The following is a 26236-nucleotide window of genomic DNA, read 5'->3' as shown; positions in this document are numbered from 1 at the left end:
CCCTGGTGTTGCTGCATGAGTTCACGCAAGAGAAAAGGTCCCTTCCCCAGGAGGATCCAAGTCCTGACTTGTCCTAACTTGGCTTCCGTTGCTTTCTGAATGTTCTATTTTCCCTCTGCACTATCTATCCTGGGGCGGGGAAGTTCGGAACGCCACACTTACCTGGTCTAGGGTCTTGCAGCAATCCACCAACACACCCACAGGCTGGGTGTCCTGCAAACTCTCCTTCAACTCCCTCAGCTCCAGGTCAGAAGGACCAAGACTCTCATCCTACCAGAGAGGAGAGGAGACAGTATGCCACTGCCACGGAAGGGTCCTCACAAAAAACGGCCTCGCCCTGATTCCTGGACTGCTGGCTGACTCACCGGGGTCTGGGGAGGTAGGGCCTCAATGCTGGCAGCATGTGAGGAGACGGGCAGGATGCTGAGCTGGTCATCGATGACGAGACACTTCTTACAAGAGGCCAGAGAGAGAATAAATCTGAGAAACAAAACGGTCATGAGATGTTGAGGGGGAAGAAGGGTAATGTCTACACAACAAAGGTGTGGCTTTTCTTCGGGAAAATCATTTGGCCCCCACATCTCTAAGAAAGCTAGAGAAAGCCAAAACCCAGTTGTAGGGCAGTGCGAGAGGATTCTGAGCCTCCCTACAAGGCACCTGAATGTGCTTTTTTTTTTTTTAAGATTTTATTTATTCATTTGAGAGACAGTGAGTGAATGAGAGAGAGAACAAGCAGTGGGAGGGGGCAGAGGGATAGGAAGTAGTAGACTCCCCATGGAGCAGGGAGCCTGATGTGGGGCTCCATCCCAGGACCGCGGGACGATGACCTGAGCAGAAGACAGACACTTAACCGACACCTGGCGCCCCCCAAACGTGCTTTATACAGCAAAAGAGAATACCCAGAACTGTCTTGAGAGACAGGTTACAAGCACTCCTACTGTGCACAACCATCACTGTGCCCTGTGTCACACAACCTTTTCCAACCCTCTTAGCTCACCCTTTGAGGACTGAGCTGTCTCAGGCCATCCTTCAATGGGGAACTCCAAACCCACCCCACAAATGATCACCAGTCACACAGGGAAACAAACCCATACACAAATGAATTTACCTTCTGCCACAAGGAAGAAAAAATAAAGACGAGGCAGAAGAAAGAAAAGCTCCCTTAAGAAATTAACACAGATGCTCCCACGGGTAGGAAAACATGTGTTTGGCTAGAAAATTCAAACTCCTCCAACAGCGCAAGAAGAGAGCCCCAACAGCTACTATCCCAGGCTTCCTATTGTTCTATCTGGCAGCACGCGGCCACCACCCCCCCCCCGACCTACTCTGTCTACTGAGCGAAAGCACCAGAGACGATGAAAACTGGAAAGGCACCAAGCTTTGAGGCCAGGACCTCTAAACCTCAGCACTAGCAACGTTTCGGACCAGATGATTCTTGCTTGTGGGGCTGTTCTGTTCGTTTTAGGCCGTTCAGCAGCATCCCTGGCTTCTACTCACTAGATGCCAGTAGCATCTCCCGCCCCTGCCAATGCTCTCCCCCAAGTCATTGTTTCCAGACGTTGCCAAATGGCCCCTGTGAGCAAAACTGCTCTAGATGAGGACGACCACTGATCCAGGCCATGGCTTCTCATGGAGTTTCACAGGCTGCTAACCAGCGTTCCCTACAAAAGGGCTCTGTGGTCAAATAAATCTGGGAAACGATCAGTAAAATAGGTCCCTGCTGCTGCAAGACTTTTCAGAGGCTATGACAGGCTAAAGTGAATCTTCACACAGGACAAACTGTATCAGAGCTTCCCAGACACAACTGGCCAGAAACCCTTTCGACATAAAGTCCCTCTTAAAATACTAGTGTTCTGTGAAACACATTTTGGGAATCTGTGACCCAGACAAATTACCCCTTTGACAGAAGAGTAAGCTAAAAGCCAGAGAGGAGGAGGACTTGGTTCAAGCCCCAGCTCCCCACTCACTTTCACTGCCTCCAGTTGGCTTCCCAACCAGCACTGCCGTCCGCAATCTCACCGCTCTGGACCCGTGCTAACCGCCCTCAGACAAAAGCACAGCTTTCGGCTGTGCTTCCCACCACGGCTCCCCACAATTAAGGGAGAAATGTGCCTCAGACCTACCTCTCATTAAATCTTCCCACCACATCCTGATGGGCCTCGGTCCTGTATCTTGAATGCACATCCTAAAACAGACAACATCCGTGAACAAAAACATCCCAAAGTAACGCTGAGGCTCTAGGTCTAAACGCGAGGACGTTCTAACAAGCAACCCCGGGATAAAGGAGGCGCCGGAGCAACTGCTGGAAATCCACTGCCACGTAACCTGCTGTGCTAAACGGCCCGACTGCTCTTTGCCAGAACTGGGATCATCAAACACTCAATGTAGTGTTTTCTATTATAACAAACTTCCCCTCATCTCAACTTTGACGTTTTTCCACATTTTATCCAGCATCGTAAAATGTCTTCACTCGTTCAATAAAACGTACATACCGACTGTGTGCCAGACATGCTGGGTATACGCTGGTATTTAATGAAACATGACCTCTGTGCTCATGGAGCCTATGGTCTAGTGGTTGGAGGGAAACAAACGAGTAAAATTCTGGCAAATGCTACAAATGAAAAAAAGGATGCAGTGATAGCGAATGGCAGGGGGGTGGTTACTTACATGCGATACAGAGGGAAGGCCCTCTGAGGTGAGAGGCAGGCAGCCACATGAAAGGGGGAAGAAGGACAAACAAACTAACGTGGGTACAGGTTATTCATTCATTCACAAGCACTGAGTGATTACTAAATGCCAGGCACTCTTCCAGGATCTGGGAGTGCACCAGCGAGGAAAACAAAGTCCCTGATCTCACGAAGTTTAGAGACAAGCACAGGAAGTCAGACAGTAAACAAATAAATATGTAACTTCAGATAGTTGCCAAATGCTCTGAAGAAAAATAAAGCAGGTCACGCATTTCAAACAGGGTGTGAGGAAGACCACACTGAGGAGGTGGTGTCTGAGCAAGGACTTGAATGCAGTGAGGAAGAGGGCTACGCGGATAACCCACCGGCCACAGCAAGTGCTCGGGCCTTGAGGTGAGAGCATACTGGCCATGTCTGAGGACACCTGAGGAAGCCAGAGGGGCCACAGTGGTAGGTGATGGGAAGAGCAGTGGTGACAGGAAGCAGCTACTAAGGTTTGAGGAAAGTCCAGGTCACTGTATAAATGCAGCTCGTGAAAGCCTGAGGCCAATCCTAACACCATATCCGAGCAGGGCCACGGGATGACTGAAAACCTAAGAACTAAGAACATCCACGTGGCAATACTGATAGGGTCAGAGACCAGCTCTGCATCCACTGAGACATATTCCCATTCCTAACCATGTCCTCGGCTTTGGATGGAAACTACCCCTCCCAGAGTTGAAGCTCTTGCCAAACTAGGAGTGGAACTGGCAAATGTTCCTTCATTATCCAACAGGATGAGGACTGGTGAGGACATCTGTGCGTGGTCCCTTTTTTGCAATACACAAATGAGCCACTGGCATGGCTCTCTGCAGAATACCATTCCAGAAATGGAACTACGTAACAGCCGCGTCATACCTGAATCTCACTGGTATATATGTTGCAAACACCCGAAAGCAAATGTGAAATTCAGAGATGCCCAGGCACAGTCAGGGCCACTAACATTTCTCCACAGTGACCTTCTCATTACTTATAGTCAAAAATCTCCCAGCCCAGAGCCTGTGCTGACCACTCACTGGAGCTGTGCAACAGGAATTCTTAAAAGAAAGTGACCAACAGCAAAAACGCAGCTTCATCTGACCCGCCAGAGTTCAGTTAAAAACCATACACCTACCATGGTCATCGTGTACAGCTGCTTCAGTGAATTCATGGTCCGCAGGAGGATGACCACCAACCCACCACCTTCCACTGTCTCCACAGTTCTGGCCAGCAAGTTTGGAGTTAAAGCTTCAAAATCCTGGAAGAAGAAGAACTTGGAAAGGGCTGGTCATGCAAAGAGCATCGAAGACCAGGTGATAAAGTAAAAGGACGGCTTCAGAGAACAAACCCAAGACCACAGCCCCCACCCAACTCACCAGTATGGACACATACACACACACACCCCTTCCTGACAGGCAGAGAAGCGAGCCCAGCCCTGGAGAAGAGGGGTACCTGGTTTTGTATGTCAAGTGTGTCTAATAATCTCAGACAAAATCCTATTTGGGAAGAAATCCTCCCATCTTCACTGATCCGCACTTGCATTTCACAAATCCCTCATTCAGTTTTGGATGTGTTTATAGACAGAAGCTGTCTGACAAAACTCAACTGCACCACATGGGGGAGCCACTGCCTAAGGGAGCCTTCTCCACGGTCCCTGGTAACAGAGGCGGCCTAGGAACGCTCCCTACCAATCAGCTGGGCAAGAAGAGGCAAAATGCTCTCTTCGTGTCTCCAAGGTGGGATGCAAGCCAGCAGTATGGGACAACCCACTGGAAAGTAGAAAAAAATAAAAACTTCCAATTCATGATTTTTTCCCTCATTTCTTAATTTACATTTTGTAAGGTACGCTTTATGATGTACTTACTTAATCATAGTAGTGAATGCACATAATAAACACATACCAAAATTGGGGATTTGAGCTTATACGTGTTCTTTTTCGGGGTATGTGGGGGTCACGAATGTCAGGAATCAAAAGATAAAACAGACCGCCAGAGCCCAAAACAAAGAAAAATGTGAAATTTAGTCTATTCACTTGACTGGCAGAATAAGACCAGTGAAAAAGGCACCAGGTAGTTCTCTGTGGGGGGAAAAGTAAGAGGATTTTAAGGACTACAAAGAGGGATGGAGGGTGTCCGTGGTGGTTATGCCGATCAAGCACTCTGGAGAGAAAGCCTGCGTGCACCCTGTCGGTTAAAACAGGCCCCACTGCTCACCAAAGGCTTCAGCTAGTTCCAGCAAGGATCTGGGGACAGGGGGCTGCTTGAAGCTCACAGCACTTTCTTTCTCACCTTCAGCTGCTTAGAAGCGGCTGTGATGGAGCATGTGTGTCAGCTCTGGTATCTCGAGATAAGTGTGGCTCTCAGTGGAAAAGTTTATTTTTATATGCGGTGAGTTACCAAGTTTGCTTTGGGAAGTGGCCAAGTGTTCCACTGACAACGCTCAGGGGAGGTGGTACAGGGGACTCTCTCCTGACGGTCTGCCTGTTCTTGCGGGGAGCCCTCCGTGCTCAGGCTTCAGGCACAAGCCGGGGCAGCCACCCACCTGGAGGACGCACATGCCGAAGGTGTTGCCCAGGATCTTGTGGGTTTCATTGTAGTAGCAGTAGCGAATGTTTGTGGCCGCCACGAACAGTTCGAAGGGGTCATCTTGCTTTATGTTCAATGTCCCATTCTTTATTTTTTTCTGGAGCTGTCGCATCCTTTTCTTCCGGTGACTGCAATCAACCCCCCCATACACACCCCAGGAGGGCCAGTAAACCAGCGAGGCTAAAAGGGTGGCAGCAGGGGACAGGCCAATGATCACCCACCCAGACCCTCAGAGCTAGAAGGAAACTCCGCAACTGTAGTGCTAACCCCTCCCTTTAAAGGTGAAGGAAAGAGTAGAGAGGTTGAGGATGGGCTTCGGAGGGAGCCAGGGGTAAGTCTGTGTGGGGACCCTGCTATGCTGCCCTGGTACCTTCTGTAAACACTTAACTTCAAAAGAAGGGTAACGGAAGGATCTAAACCTCACATTTGGCTAGACCAGAGTTTGAAATCAACCTTGGTGACCTCATTCCTTAGTCTCAAGCCCATGATTCCACTACGTGGTACCGTTCCCCAGAAGACCTGAGAAAGGCAGGGTGACCACAGGCAGTTTATTCATTCTGCATAAATGAATTCATCTACTTCCTTCCCCAGACTGTGGGATCAAGTCCTCAAGGGCAGCTCTGACTTAATACAGACAGAAGATATAAGGGTTGGAATGGGATCTGGATAGTTCTCAGGAATCCTGAACTTTTCTTTTGTCTTAAAAACCCTGACTATCCAACTGTCATTTAACTTTCTTCTACAGAATGAGAGAAAAACAGGAAAGCTCCAGAACTGAGGCTTATAACTGATCGAAATGTTACCACAGTTCTCTAACTGAATAGCTAGAACAAAGGCCCTCCCTCTGGGCCCATATTTCTTCATCTGTGAAAGAGGCAGTTGGGCAAGGTTACTGTCACTGTCACTTAGGGATTGTGCCTTAGCCCATGACTTATAAGCATCAGCTAATCTGGGGCTCTGTCACCTCAAGACAGGGTTGGGAGGGCTACAAGAGGCAAAGAAGAGATTCTTACAAGTGAAGTCAGAGGGGTTAAATAGGAAGGGCAAATCTGCCCCGAATACTATGAACTGCCTAATTCTGCACCTGTCTGAGTTACCAACTGCACGGCAGTAACACTCACAAGCCCCAGAAACTCACCATTCTGCTGACAGGCAAGAGAGCTTATCCTCAATCTGTATTAAAAATGCTTACCTGCCCAATTACGAAAGAATACATACAGCAAAATACCTATTATGATTTATAATGACACACAGTGACAGCTAAATGCTAACTATGCCTACGCACTGAGATTATAAATGCTCTTATTTCCACCTTTGTGATGTCTGTATTTTTCGTATTTCTTACAAGAATGCATTTATATGTTTTTTTCAAAAGCAAGACAATTTACTCAAAACCTAGTTTCTTTTAGGCAGAATCAAGTCTCTCGAAGACCAAAGGATGCTAACTAATCAAATTTAGCGTTTGGAACTAAGTACAATTAAAAAACTTAAACAATGCATTCAACTCAACAAATATTATCTGAGCACCTACCACAAACACGCCAGATCATCTGAAAATATGAAAATATAAAGATAAGCAGGTGAGGCCTCCTAACTAAATGAACTTACCACCTGGAAATAAAACAAGACCAGGGTGCAAATGAGCATCTTGCCGGGGAGGGAAAACAGAGAGTGACCAACACTGGAAGACGGAAGGGAGTGAGGAGGGTGGAGGCACCCCGAGGTGTGACTACAGGGTTTGGGGAAAGTTTGGGGAACGAGGCAGGCCCCAAAAGGTGATGCCAGAGAGGCAGACGTGGCACACTGGGCAGAGGAGGCAGCAGGACCAAGGCCGGGAGTACCCACCACACAGAGCAGCCAGAGCTGAAATTCCGGTTCAGAGTCAATGCCAGAGACAAACACATTTGGGAATAGAGCACAGAGGAGAGGCTCAAGGACAGAAAAGCACACGCAAGCTAGGCAGAGGGCAGGAAATAAGATCAAGAAAAAGAGCACTGCTCAGGAAGGCAGTCTGAGAAAGCATCATAGAGGCCAAGGTAGGAGTGTACTTCTTTTTTTTTTTTCTTAGATTTTATTTATTTATTTGACAGAGATAGAGACAGTCAGCAAGAGAGGGAACACAAGCAGGGGGAGTGGGAGAGGAAGAAGCAGGCTCATAGCCGAGGAGCCTGATGTGGGGCTCGATCCCATAACGCCGGGATCACGCCCTGAGCCAAAGGCAGATGCTTAACCGCTGTGCCACCCAGGCGCCCCAGGAGTGCACTTCTGACATATCACAAAGTGGGTTATCTGCCGAGGAACAGGACTCGACACTCCAAACTCCTCCATACACAAAATTATGGGCGGAACTACCAGGTCTCCGCTAGATGGACTGACCCCACCTCCTCAGGCCCAAGGATGGGCATCTCTCCACAGGAATTTGGGGAGAAAGACTGATGTCCAACATTGCTGGACCTCAACAGCTACTTCTGCCATGGGGACAAAAGAACACAGAAAGCGGAGCTGTGGTGGGGAAGAACAGAGCCAACGATAAGAGCTGAGACTAAGAACGGGGAGCATTAGCACTCCGGCTCTGTATCAGCCGAGGCAGCGCTGAAATCTCATCCGCGTAAGTATCTCCTATACTTCAAGAAACTCCCTTTGGGCCTAAGTGTGTTTGTGGCTAAGGTCTGCTATTTACAACTAGATATCTTGACCACCGCAGCTTCAAAAAATAAAAGGAGGGCCAACTGTCAAACACAACAGTGAACCAACCGGTGGAGAAAGAGCTCTGAGAGGAGGGAGAACAGCTGCTGCGTGAGATGTCGGGCTCTCAGTGACTTCCCAGAGCACAATCTGGTCACAACGATCGAAGCAAAAGCCAGTTATCAAAGAGAGTGGCTAGAATCACACAAGGCTTATGTTTCACGGCAATAAACGTGAGAGAAAATGAGGGCCTGAGAGATAAAACTGGATAGGCAGCTAATCTTTTTTTTTTTTTTTTTTTTTTGAGACTGGAGAGCTGAGCACATTTACAGGAAAAAGGAGCAAGTTTCAAAGGGGATTGCAGTGGCTGGCAGAGGAAAGAGGGTGCAGGTCCTGAAAGAAGTGAGAGAAGAGATCCAGCGTAGATAAAGGGTTTGCAGTGGACATGGGATGAGGCACACTCTCCTCAGAAACAAAAGGCAAAAAAAGAAACTGAAAATGCAGAGTAAATATGAGATGGGAAAAGGCAACTGAAGGAACTTGCATTAGATAGGCTTGATCAGCTGGAAAAGTAAAAGGAAAAATCACAGGCAGAAAGCAAGGAACTGGGCTGGGGACTTCTACAGAGCATGGAACGGATGTGAAAGTTATCGTCAGGAATGAAGAAAGGACATCAGCACTATCATTTTCTCTCTCTGGAAGTGTCCTCAGAGGTAGCACCTCCCTAATGATCCCTGAAAAACTAGGTCAGGGAATCACTGGCTGGTACTGAAGTAAGGGGCAGGAACTGTAAGTGGTAAGGGCCAAACTTACCTGCTAAACCCCAGCTCTTTCTTGTAACACCACAGCACTGAAGGCCGAGCCTTCACGGTTGCTTTGGACAACATGTGATGAAGTATGACCACCTGCCAAAGGAAGAAGTCACAGAATCTCAGGGCCCAAAGAGACCTCAGAGACTGCCAGGCCCAAGACCTGACTTGACAGATCCGGAAAGTAAACCGAAGGCCAGGACAGGGAAGTGCCCCAGGTCACAAAGCCAGTAGGGCCTAGGCAGGGGCTAGAAGCCCGGTCACACACACTTAACCTCATGCTCAGTCCCTGCTGAGGTTCTCACTAGGCATTTTACTCAAAGAAGACCAGTCAAAGGGACCTTAAGGTTACTATGTGCTGAAACCTCAGAGGCCCAATAACAAGTTGACTCTGTGGAATAAGATACAAAGTCAGTCAGGAAGTGATGACCAGGTCTTACCTGATCCTTTCCCCGGTCTCCGACTACAACAAACAAAGACCTTTGCCGTTCAGCGACTCCATTTTCAATGAGAATCCGGATTCGGTTATCTACTTTCTTCCGATGCATGGTGAAAGATTACCCCTGAAACAGAGAGAAAGGAAACACAACTGGACATGAACACCAGATTCTAGGTGAGGAACATTAGCTGGAGGCCTCCTGTGGGGCCCGGGGCTGTGAGAGGCGCATTTGTAAGAAACATTTTACTTAACCCTCCAACTGCTCCCTAGGGAACATGTCCGTTTCATTTTTAAAATTAGGAAACCGAGCCTTGGGAGGTGAAGAATATATTTCCTCAGCTATCAAAGAGGTTTTTTTCAAAACTGAAAACAATTTTCCAAAAAACAGAATGATTAAAATATATGATGGCATATTTATAGAATAAGGCAGTTTTCAAGAAAACTTTTTCAAAATAACTTTCAGAAATTATCTAAGGATATGAATGTAGATACTTATGAGAAGATAGACATCACGGGATAAAGCACGATACCTTTTTTTTTTTTTAATGCATGTACATAACATACATGGAAAACAAACCTGGAAGAAAACACCAAAATGTAATAATTTCTGAATAGTGAGATTGCAGATGGTTCTTATTTTGTTTTTTTGTTATTTGGTATTCTGGTTTTTTTTTAAATTCATATGCATTACTAATAAAGTCAGGAAAAGGAAATCAATGAATATTACTGCGATGAAATGTGTCCCAATTGTCTCCTCGAGGGAGGGAAAACCATACTGAAGCCTGTACAGACCGTAAAAGTTACTGTGACTATATATGATACAATATTGCATCACTACCAGAATAAATACACCAAAGAAACATCAGGACTATCAATTATATTACTACAACATAAGACTAAGAATGACAGGTTACCTAGAAAGTCCAGGGCCTCCTGCATTCTAAACATGAAGTTCATTAATTGCCTTAACTGTGCGGTAACCATGCTTCTAATCTCCAATCCAAATATGGATTTTAGCAGTTCTATCTTAATATCAAACATTTTGTTAAAATAAATGGTTCCTTTTTCATAAGGAAAGGAGCAAGTATAAAGAATTCAAGTATCTCAAGGAAGAAAAGTAACAGAGATAGGATTCACACTCAAGTCTGCCTGACTCCAAAGCCTAAGCTCTTTACAGCTCACCAATCTGCCCAGCTTGTCGGTTGATTGCTGCCACAAACCAACCACACACTGATCAATCAATAACTAATTATTAGAGACCGTGTTTTGCCCTAGTTACTGTGGGAGCCCCAGAAGCAATACCAGATAAAGCCCCTGACTTCAAGTTTTCATTCTCCTTGGAGAAAATATTCAAGTGAAACAGATAAGGGGCGATCTGTCTGAAGACAGACAATTAGATATAAAAATAATAGTACAGCCAGTGGGCTGAATGAAGGTCTGAGATTACTCTGGGCTGGAGGTGCCACGGAAGACTTGATAAACAGGGACCTGAGAGAAAAGAAAGAGGACTTTTCTTCATTCACTCATCTACTGGTCTAACAAAACAGCATCTATGTGCCAGTCACCATTCTAGGGGCATTAACAAAACAAAGTCCTGGATGTGACTGCTGAACAAAGACTATAAAAGGAGGAGCTGAGGCAAACAGTTCAAAGCGTGGGAAGATTTGGACTTGGTTTAATGCCCAGCCCCTCAGTTTAATGCCCAGCGCGTCAATACCAAGAACTGTGGGTAAGCTCCGCGGAAAGCCAAAGTGTTGTCACCCACCCCCTCACTCCAACCCCTAACAAGAGGTCCCCAGAAGGTGGAGATCGAGCCACGCAACCCCCCGAGAGCGCTCGAGAAGCACGCCGAGGGTGGCCGCTAATCGGGGAATTAAAATCTATCACCTAGGAGCGCCCGTGCGGGAAGGCAGTCGAAGAGGGCCGGGCATCGGCATAGATGCAGAGACTTCATCCTCGAGCCGGTCACCTCTGGGCCCAAGAAACACATGAACACCGACCTCGACACCCACCCCAAGCCATCCCGTGTTGGGTACCTGCGCCCCGAGCCCAGCGGATCCCAGCCAGCAGCCAAGCGGAAGCACGTGGGGGAACCGAACTACTCCAGCAGCCAGGAGGGAGCGGCGGGCTGCCCCTAGCGGATGCCTGACCGCGCGCTCTCAGAGTTGGCCTCACTCCGTGACGCGCGTCCCGCTCAGGCCCTAGAAAGAGGCGTGTACGCAAGCGCACTAACGGCACGGCGTAACGCGCGTGCGGGGACCTTCCTCAACCAGGTCTCCGTGTGATGACGTCACAGGCCGGGGAGGCGGAGCTGCAGCCTAAATACCTGGCGCGGCCTTGGGATTCAGCCTCTGCTCACGGTAGCTGTGGTGCCGGTTGCGATTTGCCTCACATCCGATTCAAAATACCCTGGCTTCCGAGGGCAAAATAAGCATACAGGTGTCCGCCCCCCAGTTCCTGACACTGTGCTGGGGCGAGCCCGGGTTCCCAGATGGGTCCGAGGCAGCACATGTAAGTGGTCCAGGGTTGTGTTAGCTTAGTTTAACGAGACTCCAGGGATCCGTGCGTAATTTTACGGATTCTTTTATTAAATAACTTCCCACTTTAATGTGACAAAATGAGAAAACTCGACCAGCAGACCTATTTGATTCATCTCACTTGACCCTCCACACCTGCAGAAATCCTGTAGACCTGTCGAGAATTCAGTATGGTTTCTACCCACCAGTATGGGTACTTTGTAAGCTCCCTGTAGGCCTTATCTGGCCATCAGATGACGGCGCTCTTCTGAAATACCAGCTCTGAGGCTCTGCTCTTGCAAAATTACTTGACCTCCTTTCTTCCTCCACCCCCCCACCCCCACCAGCTCCCAGGCGAAATTCGCCCATGCACAAGAACCACATATATTCTTATACATTCTTGTCTTTGGGCCAGATCGTTGACCCTCAAGTAAACAAATCCCAGTTGCTTGCTTGTCATTTTTCGGACACCTCGAATTCAAAATGTCTGATGCCGAACTTATCTTCCCTTCCCCACTGAACTCCTTCCCCAAATCAAGAAAATTCCAATTCTAATGTAATCAGCACCACCCATGTAGTCCAATATCCACCATTTTCTAATTCACTCAACAAAAATGTCAACATGCCAGACACAACAGATAAAGTGACCAAAATGTTCCTGTCACTCATGAAGTTTGCATAATTCTAAGTTTTAAGTGCTATTAAGAAAAAACTATTCAGTAAGTAGATAGTGACAAAGGATATGTTTTAGTGACGGCCATGGAAGGCCTGAGGTAATAATACTGGAGCAAATACCCGAATTTAGAAAGAATGAGCATTAAGAATACTTGAGTGAAAAGCCTTCCCACACTGAAGCTATAACATATAGATTTCTAGATGGGAAAAATGTTGGCAAGGTGGCAAAGTAGCCAATGTAGCCAGACTACAATGAGCAAGAACAAAATGGCAGGAAATTAGGCCAAATAATGAACGCACATGGGCCAAACTTCAGAATTCCCGGTGTGATGGGAAAACCAGTGGAGTTTGGGCAATTGGGAAGTGACAAAATCTGACTTGCCCTTAGAAAAGGCTTTCTTGGCTGCTGTGCAAAAATCGCTGCAGAAGGACAGGAGTAGCAGCAGCCAGCCATCGTAAGCTACGGTAGTTACCTGCTCTAAGCCAGCGTAGTGGTGGTTAGAAGTGCGAGATGACTCACAACATATTTTCAAGGTAGAACCATGCAGGTTGCTTAAGGACTAGATACAGCATATGAAAGGGGGAAAAAATGACAGCTGAAGTATTTGCCCTAAGCAAATGGATGAATGCAGGTTAAGAGATTAATTTGGAACACTCAAGACATTCAAATCGAGATACTGACTAGGACTGGAGTTTTGGGGAGTCTGAGACCTAGGAGTATTTAGGAGTGACTGAGAGAGTGACTGTATTCAAAGTCCTGGAATTAGATGAGATAACCTAGGGAAGACTGTAGCTAGAGATCAACGTCTCACAACTGAAGCGTGGATTACCCAGCAAAGGATACTGATTACTGAGTGGCCAGTGAGACAGGAAACACACAGAATCCGCCCTCCACTTTGTTGTAATTCATTTCTCACATGGGCTACTCCAATAAACATGTCTTGCCCCATACATCTTGTTCTCAACACTGCACTGTGTATTCTTTACATGGCAATTTTATTAGGTGACCATCCTTTAACCCACCCCTGTCCCCATACACAGTTTAGAAACCCTTTATAGTTTCCAACTGTTAAAGAGATAAAACATAACATGGAACGTAACTATGAAGCTATCTATATACCCTTTACCTGTTTCTTCAGCCACTAACTACTAAAACCCATACTCCTTCCACTTGAGCAGATAGCCTTCTCAGTCACTGGGAGATTGTACCTTTGGACATGCCCTTCTCTCCACTTCTCTGCCTAATTACTCCTCATCCGTCAAGTCTTAGTTCAATTATCCCTTTCACCAAAGTCTTTCCTGATCATTTTGACTAGGTCATAACTCAGACACGGCCTTTATGTCTGTCATCAACCATGTTGCTCCATCATGGCATTTGCTACATTTTTGTCACCACTCATTACCTTTGACTAGACTGTTCAGTGAAAGCAGGAACCACAGTGATTTTGTCACCACTGAATGCTTACTGCTTGCCATGATGCTTGGGAAAGGACACCCAGATCTGCCAAATGAAGCCTTAGTTCAATGGCCTAATACAGTGTCTCCCAAATATAAACACAGTATTTAAAACTAGTATTTACAAATAAAAATACAACACTAAGAACTGCCTTTACTAGATCAAGTGGTCTTGAACTGCCTACACTCAATGAGCCAGTCTTCTGCATGAGACTGGATTAGGCCTTGCAAAAGCTGTTAAATTAAGGTATTAAGATCCTGGCTGAAAGAAGGTGGTAGTCTAGTCTCCACAGAAGACAAGGCTACCAGAGAGATTTCTTCAAAGCTTTTTCCTTCTCTCCTCTCACAAGTAAGCACTTCAGAGCTTTGCTGGATAGTATACACAACTAATGCAGACTTCACTCAAGGACAGTAAGGAATCAGATTTTAATATTTAATCTAATGTAATTTAGGACATTCACTAGTCTTTTCCAGTGTTTTTATAGATCTCAGAATGGGAAAAGGTAAAGAGATAAGCCTTAACAATTTACATTCATTTTCCTGATAGTTTCCCTCCCCAATGACGCTACAGAAGGGATAAGCTCAAGGGCAATACTGATTCTTTGAATATAATTTATAGCCAGTAAAATTAAAAGTGTTTAGTAAGAACTCAAGTAGGAAGAGAGTTCGGGAACTTAAAGATGAAATGAAGAAGGGTCTGAACTCCATGCTTACCTCTATCTCATTCCCCTAATTAGGTATATTACCAGAAATATAATGAACAGTACAAATTTCCTAAGACACTTAGGAGGGTGACTACTCAACTGCCTTCTACATTTTATGAACTGGTTGTCAACAGAGCACTTCAGTTACTGAGGCTTCTGAGAATAAACACAAATTCTCATGCCTCCTGTAAGTGGAAGTCTCCCACATAACAGAGATGCTTATATAGGAGACAAAAGAACTGTAGAAGCTAACTGATTAAAAATGTTTAAAGGATATATGTTTTAATATCAAGATACAGTGATTGCAAAAACTCTTCCATATTCTTTAGGGATATTAGGATCTAGAAATAAAACTGGTCTAACCAAGGTCATCAATGACATTCTACCTTAAAGCTTTAAAATAGAAGTCTCATTATCCACATGAGATGACATATTGTGCATTTAAAAAGTACCTTATATGTGGAGTCTTACTATACCAAGAAGCTACAGTGACACATGTTGACAGTCATTTCCTTGCAACTCTGCTAAAATAAGCATTTGACCAAACAAAAGGCCTTCTTCAGGTAGGACAAGTATTCACATATTATACAGGACACTTAGTACCAAGACGCAGATCATAACGGGACTTCTTTTTAAAAGGTTCTCTGCCTCATAATGAGGCACTCCTTTAAAAAATATAGTCTGAATTGAGACATAAAAACTTAACATTTAGACTGTGATAGAATGCCAAAAAAAAAAAATTATAATATTTCCAAAAGAACAAATGATTCTTTTAAAAACATACATAGAAATAATAAAACTACTAACACCTTACACATTCACAACATCTACACTAATGCATAGTTTGAAACCTAGAAAGCATTTCTCCCCCATCCCATCTCTGAACTGATTCATAGAGGAGATCACTGTATAAAGAACTTATTTACTTCAATTTTAAATGTCATGAAATTATTTTCTACACAGATAGCAAATTTAGTTTTATATATAGGATTGTAAGCATACACATCTAGGGATTACCCAGTAAACCACGAATATTTTATCTATTCCCCATAAAATACAGCTAACATATGGTTGTGGTACATCCCAGGCAGATGTCATTTAAAGCACACAACGGGAGGTGCTAGCAAAAGAAATACTCATTTGCAAAAGTAAACAGATAACCCTTCCAATATGATGTACCACAACCACACATGAGAAAAGTCAAGAACTTGTTTTATTTTAAAATAAACATTGAAGATACCCCCCCTTCCCCACCACCCTACAAAAAACTTTTGAATGTGGAATGTTCAACAACCTATGCATTTTAGTAGGTTACAAAACCATCAAAAACTCCAGTTGTCTAATAATGAATGTTTGAGAATAGTTTTGTGTCTTGTTTTTTGTTTTTCTTTAGTACTGAGCACCTACTGGAAAAATTCCATAGCTAAAGGCTAATAAAACAAAATTCAATTTCTGCACAGAAAATACCATTCACTTAGTATTAGTAGCCTTTGCTGAATAGATGGGATTAATTCTCCATGAAGTCAAAGTGGGATATGACAAGCAGCATTAAGTTCATAGGCACACAGAACTAGTGCTCAAACTGCTAGCGCAAATTCCAACAGTACATGAATTACTAACTGTCATCTCCATCCAATGTGTGACTCTCCCTATGCATCTAAGTGAAGGAATCGCCACTTTGAATATAAATGCCTCCATGAGAAAAAGATAATTCAATTAGGGTTAGACAAAAAGATAAATGCAACTACTACAGAAATAGCTGCTGAAGATAACCATAAAATTTGAAACACTAACAATGCATGGGGTGAACCACATAAGCTGCTAGCTGTTGAACACCAGTGTTTCAAGATACAACTTTTATAAACATGTTTTATTTGTTTTGCTTATACCATCAGAACTGAAACTACTGTCTGTCATTTCCCTAAAGTAGGGAAATCAATCTAAAACACATACTGGTACTTTGCAAAAGATAGCAATTTAAAAGGGTGGTAGCAGCAGGCATTTGATATTTTTCTTTTAAAAACCCTCAGGCTGCAGGAAAAACATGTGACCAAGAGTGTTATGATTATCCATTAGATATTTTCATCAGTACCTGTACCAATTTAGGCGACAATACAGCAAGACCCGAGGATTAGTGACAGACAATGTACATTATAAGGAATGATATATATACCAATCCTTACAAAAGTCATTGTCGAAGAAACTGTTAAGTGTTCAAAAAGGTATCTAAATACTTCACATTAAGTACAGAAGCGGCCATCCAGATTACATCCCATATTTGTTGCATATTTTTCAAAAAGTGCCAATCAAAGCCTAATTTTGCATTTTGGCTTTGTCTTATACAGTATCAGCTGTTAAAAAGCAATTTACATGTATTTTTAACCACAGTCATTTGGCCAGAGGATGAATGAATAGTGCTGTGTCAAAGCTGGTAGCCAGCCTTTTATATTAAGGGCCCATGCATAATGTGGTATGCATCTAAACGTTCAGTGCTCCAATTTAACTGGAAAAGCTGTGAAATGCAGTTGTTCTGCCAAACCACACTCCACTCCTCCTCGAAGGGAAATATTTTAGTTTTGTCAATTACCACTGAATAATTCTAAGGCTGATTTGTAGATTTTATCTGAAAAGTCAATCTTGCTTTTTCCAAGCCACTTCAAATAACTACGGAGATATCACCCTGTAAAGTGTATTATGTTTTACTCCTAAGCAAGGGTGAGGAATCTGAGTATCATGTGCAAGGCTCAAGATGACGCTTAGGACAGAACATGCAGAATAAAAATAGTTTCCTTCCATATCCAGGTAATGTAAAGCTGACAATTGTAGTCCTGTCTTTATGGGATGAAAACAGTCCCTTTACAATAAGTTTCCTGAAAGGGAGAACAAATAGATAATAACTCTTCTGGTAACATATTATGGTACACTGGCCAGTGTGTTTTTGGCGTTTAAACATAATCCTGTGAATCAGATTAATTCACTTGCTGAGTGTTCATTTGCGGCATCCCTCTGTTGGGTCTTGGGGGCCCTCCACGACCTAGAAGACAAAAATGGCATTTGGTTTTTCTTTCAAATATTATTTGCTTTGCCTTCAAGCAGATTTTCATCTGAAGTCAAGAAGCATGTGGGCAGCTTGTCACCACATTATTAGGTTTAAGAGGCCAATTCTTCAGTGTTCACCTGTCCTGGAAGTTGTCATGCGCAAATTTGCTCATGTTCTCTAGCTAAAAGAAGAGCAGAGCTAATGGAGTATTCCACCAGTACTCATTCATTCATTCATTCAACAAGTATTTATTGAGTGCCTACTATGTGCCAGGCACTGTCATCAGGCGTTGGAAATAGATACAGCAGTGAAGACAGACAAGGTACCTGCTCTCATGGAGCTTACATTCTAGTGTACACTCTAGCTTACATTTCAGTAGTAAGTAACATCATACTATCAAAATTAATAAAAGCACCAGAATGAAAAACAGACCTTGTTACCTAAACTGTTAAAAAGAAACTACATAACATTCAAAATTGTATAATGACTTGTAACAGATAAAATAACTTTTTACATGCTGTTAAAACAGATTTTTAGCTACCAGTCAACTCAACTTTCATAGAATATGCTACAAGGTGAGAAAGAACATAACCCACATTCACATGCAAATATCCTTTGATACTTCAAGTCAGTAATTCCCAAGTGATCCATTAATTTAAAAATAAAATGCACCTTTTTGCTGGCCAGTTTCTACTAGCATTGAAATCAAAGTACTTTGCAATTCCTCCTTAATATACATTTTATACATGTTATGGCCAATATCTAGAGGAAACCTATTCAATTTAACTTCCCTTAAATCAGAGAACCATTTAGAACTTCAGATCATTATGAAATGCTACCTAATTGTTACACAGGTTGACTTCCTGCCCAAATAAGAAAACGGTTTTCCTAAGGTGATAGACAAAACCAGAAACTCTTTAAACGTGTAATTTTTAAATATATTTCAATAAGTTAGTTAGGATTTTGGATGTCTTATTTAAAAGTCAAATAATTTGACATTTATATCTACATTAGTGATCCAAATGCACCGAAATTTCAATTAGTTCTATCACTTCTAAATGGTTCTCTAAATGTAACTATGGCTTATCTGGCCATTAAAGGATTTCTGACCCTAAAATATAATATGCATGTTCAAAAATGAAAGAGGAATAATAAATTTATATAAATGTTCAATTTCATTCCAAAAATGTCTTACAAAAATGTTTCAGTAAGTACTTCCTAAAAACATTTAGCAGGTTTTAGGACCTGAAAAATAATTTGCAGTTGGAAAAACACTTTTTCTGAGGAGGAGAAATGTTCTAGTTTTCAAGACAATTTATATAGTAACAGGGAAAGTCATTCAAAAAATTAAATTTGGGTTCAAGAGAAGTTTTAGAAACAGAGCATTTCATTTAATCCCTAGCAACAAGTCTGGTAATAATGATAAATGTATTCCTAACATGTAACCTACATGCAGACTATGGAACAGCTCTTCCAAGGCCAGAACAGAAGCTCCACTTAGGAGCTAGGATCACCACCACAAAATATTACCTCGTGGGGCTCCCCGTGGTCCACTCTGCCCAGAGCCTCGCTTGAAATTCTGCTGATATCCATCCTAAAAGACAAGCTAGTTAGTACTGAAGAAAATGTAATTTTTAATGCTTACTCATCATCTTATCTATTCTTATTAACACAATAGAACACAAAATTCTTCCTCATTCTTTTATACATTTCAATATACCATAGCTAGAAGTTATTCTGTAATTGTACTTCTGTTATTCAAGAACATTCAATGAGATGTCTCTGCTCTTAAAATCATTTTTTTCTCCTACATAAACTTATTTTTATTCACGTATAATTAACATACATTATATTAGTTTCAGGTGTAAAACAGAATGACTCAACAATTCTATACATTTCTTAGTGCTCAAGGTAAGTTCACTCTTAATCTCCTTTATCTATTTCACTAATCCCCCTGTCCACCTCCCCCCTCTGTCAACTACCAAGTTTATTCTCCATTTAAGAGTGTCCATCTTTTGTTTCTTAAATTCCACATATGAGTGAAATCGTATGGTAGTTGTCTTTCTCTGACTTATTTCTCTTAGCGTCACACTCTCTAGGTCCATCCATGTTCCTGCAAATGGCAAGATTCCTTTCTTTTTTCTTTGTGGCTGAGTAATATTCCGTTATAGAAACCACATCTTCTTTATCCATTCATCTAGTGATGGACACTTGGGGTGCAGATATATCTTTCTGAATTAGTGTTTTCATTTTCTTTGGGTAGATACCCAGTAGTGGAATTACTGGTTCATATGGTAATTCTATTTTTAATTTTTTGAGGAACCTCCACACTGTTTTTCACAGTAACTGCACCAATTTGCAATCCCACCAACAGTGCACAAAACCATCCTGTTTTTAACCGACTCTATTAAATAAGTACCTATGTTGAGTGCTTAAGGAAAGCAAAAGTCATCATTTTTCATAATAAAGTTTCTTGTACAAAGGTACAAAATTAGCCCCAAACTACTTAATTACTGAAGTCCAAACAACCACATCAGTCCATTTCATTGGGGTGTTTAGGTCAGGTTTACATTTTAAAGCAACTTCTACCTACCCGCTGATAGCCAGAGTAGTCCCGGGGAGCACTGAACTGAGACTGTGTATAACCACTGTTTGGAGTGTTAGAGAATGAAGGGCGGTAACCATCATATCCTCCTAAAATTTAGGACAAGAAAATAATTTTCTTATCTACACAAGGAATTTTTATTTCTTACTACTGACCAAGGGAAGAACTAAAAAACTGTAAGCCATGCTAGTTATTTAAACTAATTTCTAAGTTTCCTATCCTGATCCAATCTGTTCCTAAGTTTCTGAGTATTAACTTCCTTGGAAGAGGACATCTTACCCATTCATGCACACACGCACCCACCAAAAAAAATCCCCATGAAGTCTGATCATGTATGGAAAGCAATTATCACCTAGAGGACACAGAAGTCATGGATATGACACCTAAAAAAATTCATTCCTAATTTTGTCAATTTAAATGCCTATAACAGGACCGCTTAGGTGACTCAGTCAGTTAAGCACCTGCCTTCGACTGAGGTCATGATCTTGGGGTCCTGGAATGGAGCCCTGCATTGGGCTCCCTGATTAGCAAGGAGTCTGCTTTTCCCTCTCCCTCTGCCCCTCCCTCCGCCTATGCTTTCTCTTGTTCTCTCAAATAAATGAAATCTTTTTAAAAAAAATTTAACAATTGCCTGTAACATACTAAAAATGTTTAAGTTGTACATAAGACACTAATGCAGACAGATACGTATCTTTCCCAAAAACCATACAACATATTTCTATGTATTTCATAAATCAGAAAAAGAACATAAACTTGCTTTTTTTTTTTGTACCTCTGAATCCATTGGCAGGGCCCCTGTATCCATTCATCAAGCCTCTAGCACCACGGGAACCACCACGAGACACACCACGACTGTTGTAATAGGGCTGACTGCTACGTGGAAATCCAGTGTTCTGCTGGGGAGGCTGCTGGTGGTTACCAGTCACTTGATGGGGCTGGTCCTGGGAACCATGGTAGGTGCCAACCACTATAATAAAAAGAAAAAATTTACATATACACTCACCGCATACACACAGCTCATTACAACCTGTTCTCTCACATTTTCTGGTTTAAGAGGTGTCTTATACTTCCTCTTCAAATTGTCTTTAAATTTTCATATTAACAACAGTGAAACCTATACATTAGTTAAGTCATTAAGTCCCTATTTTTCTCTTACCCATACATTAATACAATTCTCCAACAATAATTCCAAACCTTTAGAAGCACACAAATGTGTGAGAGCACAAAATTCTATCCTTCCAAATGAAAAAAAAATCTGTATTATTAAACATCTTCTAAGAGGCATCTGCCTATTAGCACAAGAGACCCACAATAATTCAAAAGATCTTACACACTGGAAGAGTACAATTGCCATTTTGTATCACTTAATTATTTCTTTTCACTATAAAGCTCCTTAGGGATAAAAGCTTTCTTATCCTTTTAAATTTCCCTTGATACTTAGTGAAATATATAAAACCATGCTCTCCCATAGCTAGACAACCATATGGTGGAATATTCAGTCAATTATAAAGATAAATAAGCAGAGGCCTTCAACTTTTACCCCCCTTAATGCCTGATTCCATTTCAAGTACTTTTAAATACAACCAATTTAGAAGACAGTTAAATAGTACTCACACTGGCACTCAACCTGATGAGGTGAAGAGAAGATTCTAGAAGGTTCACACTAACCTTGCACACCCCCTCCTCCTTCCACAATGGGGAGAAGTCTAGAATCTAGGAATCTTCAAAAATTAAATCCTGAGGTACCTTTCTGGTATTACCCCAATGTTTATAATTCACAGGGGAGAAAAAACAGGATGCGAAGACTACCTTTGGAAGGTGAGGGAGGTAGAGACTAAAGGAAGGCCCACACTCCAGGAACAAAAACAATCAGCAGCCTCTTGCCAGCCCAAATCTCCCATGTTTAGGCAGAGAGAAAAGGTGGTGCGACTCTTGAAAAACTTCACCTGATATATTTTATATCCTGAAGAAACCCCAAACACATTTACCAGTTCTTAGAGTGCTATTTGGAGTGAATAAGCCCAAGTATGCCTAGGGAAAGGGGTCATGGCTCCTTTTTGAACTATGTAATTAATGGACCAATTACACTACTCACAGTGTGATCTTTCTACAGACTGTCTTTCACTACATTCCCCAAATTTAAAACTACAGCCAACTGTTATGATTACAGGTAACATTTTCTATCTAAAGAGATTCATTCACATGAATGTAGAGAGCGGTCAAAAGTGAAATTTCAACTCAACTTTATATCAGTAAGAATTTTATTAGTCTTGGTCAAATCTCACTGCAAGAAAACTCGTAGCAGTACAATTAAAGTGTGATCTTTATTTAAAAATACCAGAAATCAGGGCGCCTGGGTGGTTCAGTTGGTTAAGTGTCTGTCTGCCTTCAGCTCAAGTCATGATCCCAGGGTTCTGGGATCAAGCCCTCCACCTGTCTCCCTGCTCAGTGGGGAGTCTGCTTCTCCCTTTAGGCCCCGCCCCCAGGCTCATATGTTCATTCTCTCTCTCTCTCTCTCACAAAAATAAAATCTTTTAAAAAATATTAAAATACCAGAATTCCTTAAAAAAAAAAACGAACCAGAATTTCTATCGAAGTATTTGTATAGCATAAACTCTTTAGTCCATAAATAATAGCCAGATTCTTGCCATATTCCTTTTTCATGTTGTTCCTGTCTAGACACTACAATGTACGTGGAGCACATGAATTTGGGGCCTTTAGACATTGTGCTGACATGCCTATGAGTACATGGCAGTAACTAAAGGAGCCTGAGAGCATGAAGCCCAGTTTTATCACTCAGCAGCTGGACAGACAGCATAACGGATAAATATCAGATTGCAGCTGATTCAAACTCCCTACTAATTACTGGTGCTTAAAACTACAGGAAATATGTAAGAATTTAGTACTGAAAAATCCATAATGTTGATCCAAGTCTATCAAGAAATTGAACAATTAGAATATTTCATAGTTACTTAAATCAGTCTGATAAAATTAAACTATTAACTCCTATGATTTTAGAAAGGTCTGCTAGTTTTGTTATGGGATTCCAATAAACAACCTGGGATCTAAATAACCTAAACCTAAAGCAGGTTATTTCATCCCTTACAAAGTTAAGAAATCAATGATATCTCTATCTACATTACTGCAATGGGTGTGGTAACTAGCCAACTTATGAATGACCTTACTTGCCAACAAAGACTTTGTTTCAACCTTGTCTACCAAATATAGCTACCATGAGACTTTTGCATGTTTTATTCTAACTAGCACACTGACAACTGAGCCAACTCCTTACCGCTTCTTAACTTTGTATAACTGACTTACTACCTACCAGGTACCACGCTAGTTGGCTTCAATTAATTAGCAATTAAAAGTAAAGTTGATCATAATTTAAGTAACAAGTTTGGTTCCACTAAAATCATAGAATGAAACAGGGATATTATGAACGCTTACCAACCAAAAGAAAATTGGTATAAGGCCTCCAAAGAAAGTGCAGTAATTCACATACAATAAACATGGACTCGATTTAATTCAGGAACTATAATGAAAAATCCATAAGGTCTACTACTAAAACAAAAACTCTTGGACACTGATGCTCTGAAGTCTAACCTCTTCTAACACTGTCAATAACTGTGTTGGAAAGCAAGTAGCCAAGGAAGTGACACCAGCTTTCCTACCTGTTTGAAGCTGTTCTTGCTGAAGGTCTGTTTGTTCTACTTGGTGAGGCTGACTAGAAAAGCTCTGGTTATAACTGGCCTGGTACTGATTTTGCTGTTTCAAAGTTTCTGGTTCATTAACAGGAGGAACTGGGGCATTCATATTGAACACCTGTAAGTAAATAAAGTAAATGATTACTTCATCCCTTTATGCTAATAATTTCCCTACTTTTAACAAGGCAGACCTCAATGCTGGTTTTACCTCAAATGTAAATGCATTACAGAAGTCTCAAACACACACAGAACACTCTCTCTCTCTCTCTCTCTATATATATATATTTATTTATATACACACATACACACCATATAGCACTTAAAGGACAGCATAAGAGGGTATCAAAATTTTAAAAGACACACAAATCAGCAGCCTTAGAAACGCTATTATAAATGAGAAAGCTTTATAAAGGATGCAAACCACTGATACAATATCACTTACAGAAATTAATTCTATGAACTTTGAGCTGAATATTTTATTCATTTACTTTTTATTTTTATTGACATTTTAATAAAAGTTAATATTTTAATATTTAACTCTATGAACTTTCCCATGAGCACCAATTGAGCTGTATCCCATTAATTACAGTATTTTCATCATCATTTTCTGGAAATCCTGCAATTTAGAGATGCTTACTGAAAAATCACAATGAACTATAATAATATGTTAAATTTACTATGAGAAACTTCAGTAAAATAAAAGATTAAGCAAATATGGAAAAATGTAGACAACTGTTAAATCAAGGTAATGATTTATATATAGATATAGCAGCAGTCTACTTTTCTGCATGTTTACTTTTGTTAACCAAAACAAAAGGATGAAACTATAAAAAAGGAAGATGTGAGCACATAACTCTAAGACTCAAATGTTATCTCTGGTAGCAGGAAAAATATTAGAGTTTATGTTCAATTAAATATACTCTACAGTTTATCCTGGATAGATGCAAACTCAAATACAAAGCTAATGAAGACTTTTTTGTTGAGACTCTGGCATGACCATAATACACACTAGGCATTTAATGTTAGTTCACTTAACTTACTTACCGTTTGCATGGACTGGAATGGAGCTGCATTTACATTGATTCCACTGCTATGTAATGGTTTGCTTGTCCCAGCCTGGAACACCTGAGGCTGAGAAGCAGCCGGAAGGGATGATGATGCTGTAGTCTGGTCTGTATTTAAAGAGATTGTTGCCTAAACACAAAATGAACAGATGCACTTTAGTGGTAAACTAAATTTAGCCAAGTCTACTATCCAACATTTAGTATGTTAAGAAATTCAACTATTTCTTAGGAGCAAAATACTGTATTGCATGCATTAGGTCCAAAAGAGTCACAATATTAACAGTAATTTACCTCTGCCCAATTCATAAATAAGTGCCTCATTAAGTTTATGTTACCTAGTAACAGACACTTGCCTGAATCTGGTCAATTGGTTCCTTTTGTGGTCGTTGCTCGGCAGCATGAGAAGGCTGGTACAAGGGTTGAGATGCTGTATACCCCTCACTTGTGGATGAAACCAAAGGAACCTACACAGAAGTAAAGCAATCAAAGCTGCTTTCTGTTATAAACTCTAACACCGAAAGGGCTAAGAAACAGATATACCTGTTAAAGAGACTATAAAACCTAACAGCTGCAAAAAATACATCTAATATTAAAGCTGAAAGTTATGGAGTCCCCCAAAATGCTTCTAAATGGCAATATCTACAATAATTTTAGAATTATGACATTTAAATGTCTTCTCAAACCCTACTCAGTTCAAAACAAAAAAGCATCTTCCTTCCTTATAATAAACTATTATAAACATGAGACTTAACAAAAAACAGTATGTTTTAAGTTATTAAAACAAAAGTAAATGTAACATGGAAATAAAGGCTGACAGCTACCATGCCAGACTCGGACAATGATAAAATTCATACCTGACTTTCATAAGCCAGTTAAAGAAAGAGACCCAAGAACTGATTAAAAACAAACCTGCAGCAATATTTGTCACTCTCACCTGTGTAGCTTCTGGTTGTACAGGAACTTGATTAGGTTGAGCAAGTCTAGATTCAGAATGAACTGTAAAATTGACCAAAAAAAAAAAAAAAACCCATTATCCAAAAATCAAATTTCTTCAGAGAACATTTCTATAGCCAAATCCTAAAAAAACTTTAGTGATCATGAAAATAAATTGGAAAAGTATAGATAGGATTTTAGCTTTCAAGTGGGCATTTTGGCTTCCTGGTAGTCCTTATTAGTCAAGCTTCACAATGGCTTTCATTTTGAGTTCTGCTAAGGTAAAGTAAGACATCAGTGAAAAAATACTAACA

At 41.6% G+C, this 26236-nt stretch overlaps 2 protein-coding genes across 3 annotated transcripts in view; both read right to left on the bottom strand.

The window, feature by feature from the left end:
- The window catches only part of NAT10 (N-acetyltransferase 10), a 37006-nt gene extending 25544 nt beyond the window's left edge, over positions 1–11462 (bottom strand). Inside the window, exons 1-8 of one of the 2 annotated variants that reach the window (XM_008686821.2) lie at positions 11260–11462; positions 9225–9347; positions 8789–8880; positions 5247–5418; positions 3841–3963; positions 2124–2185; positions 366–480; positions 163–270 (exon numbers count right to left, since the gene is read on the bottom strand). In XM_008686821.2, coding sequence (XP_008685043.1) covers positions 163–270; positions 366–480; positions 2124–2185; positions 3841–3963; positions 5247–5418; positions 8789–8880; positions 9225–9332 — 780 coding nt within the window. In that variant the 5' untranslated portion in view covers positions 9333–9347; positions 11260–11462. Of the gene's footprint in view, positions 1–162; positions 271–365; positions 481–2123; positions 2186–3840; positions 3964–5246; positions 5610–8788; positions 8881–9224; positions 9348–11259 lie in introns of those variants that run through there. The other variant, XM_040638938.1, reaches the window with a different exon arrangement.
- A 4306-nt stretch (positions 11463–15768) lies between these two features.
- Positions 15769–26236, bottom strand: part of CAPRIN1 (cell cycle associated protein 1) — a 37119-nt gene continuing 26651 nt past the window's right edge. The window contains exons 12-19 of the mRNA XM_040638939.1: positions 25924–25985; positions 25343–25453; positions 24970–25119; positions 23893–24043; positions 20991–21185; positions 20207–20307; positions 19144–19207; positions 15769–17607 (exon numbers count right to left, since the gene is read on the bottom strand). Of these exons, the coding sequence (XP_040494873.1) occupies positions 17543–17607; positions 19144–19207; positions 20207–20307; positions 20991–21185; positions 23893–24043; positions 24970–25119; positions 25343–25453; positions 25924–25985 (899 nt within the window). The 3' untranslated portion in view covers positions 15769–17542. The remainder of the gene's footprint in view (positions 17608–19143; positions 19208–20206; positions 20308–20990; positions 21186–23892; positions 24044–24969; positions 25120–25342; positions 25454–25923; positions 25986–26236) is intronic.

The sequence above is a fragment of the Ursus maritimus genome, unplaced genomic scaffold (genome assembly GCF_017311325.1).
Source record: "Ursus maritimus isolate PB19 unplaced genomic scaffold, ASM1731132v1 scaffold_23, whole genome shotgun sequence".
Classification (NCBI taxonomy): Eukaryota; Metazoa; Chordata; class Mammalia; order Carnivora; family Ursidae; genus Ursus; species Ursus maritimus.
Note: the sequence above shows the minus strand (reverse complement) of the source record. Positions and strands in the feature narration are given on the sequence as shown.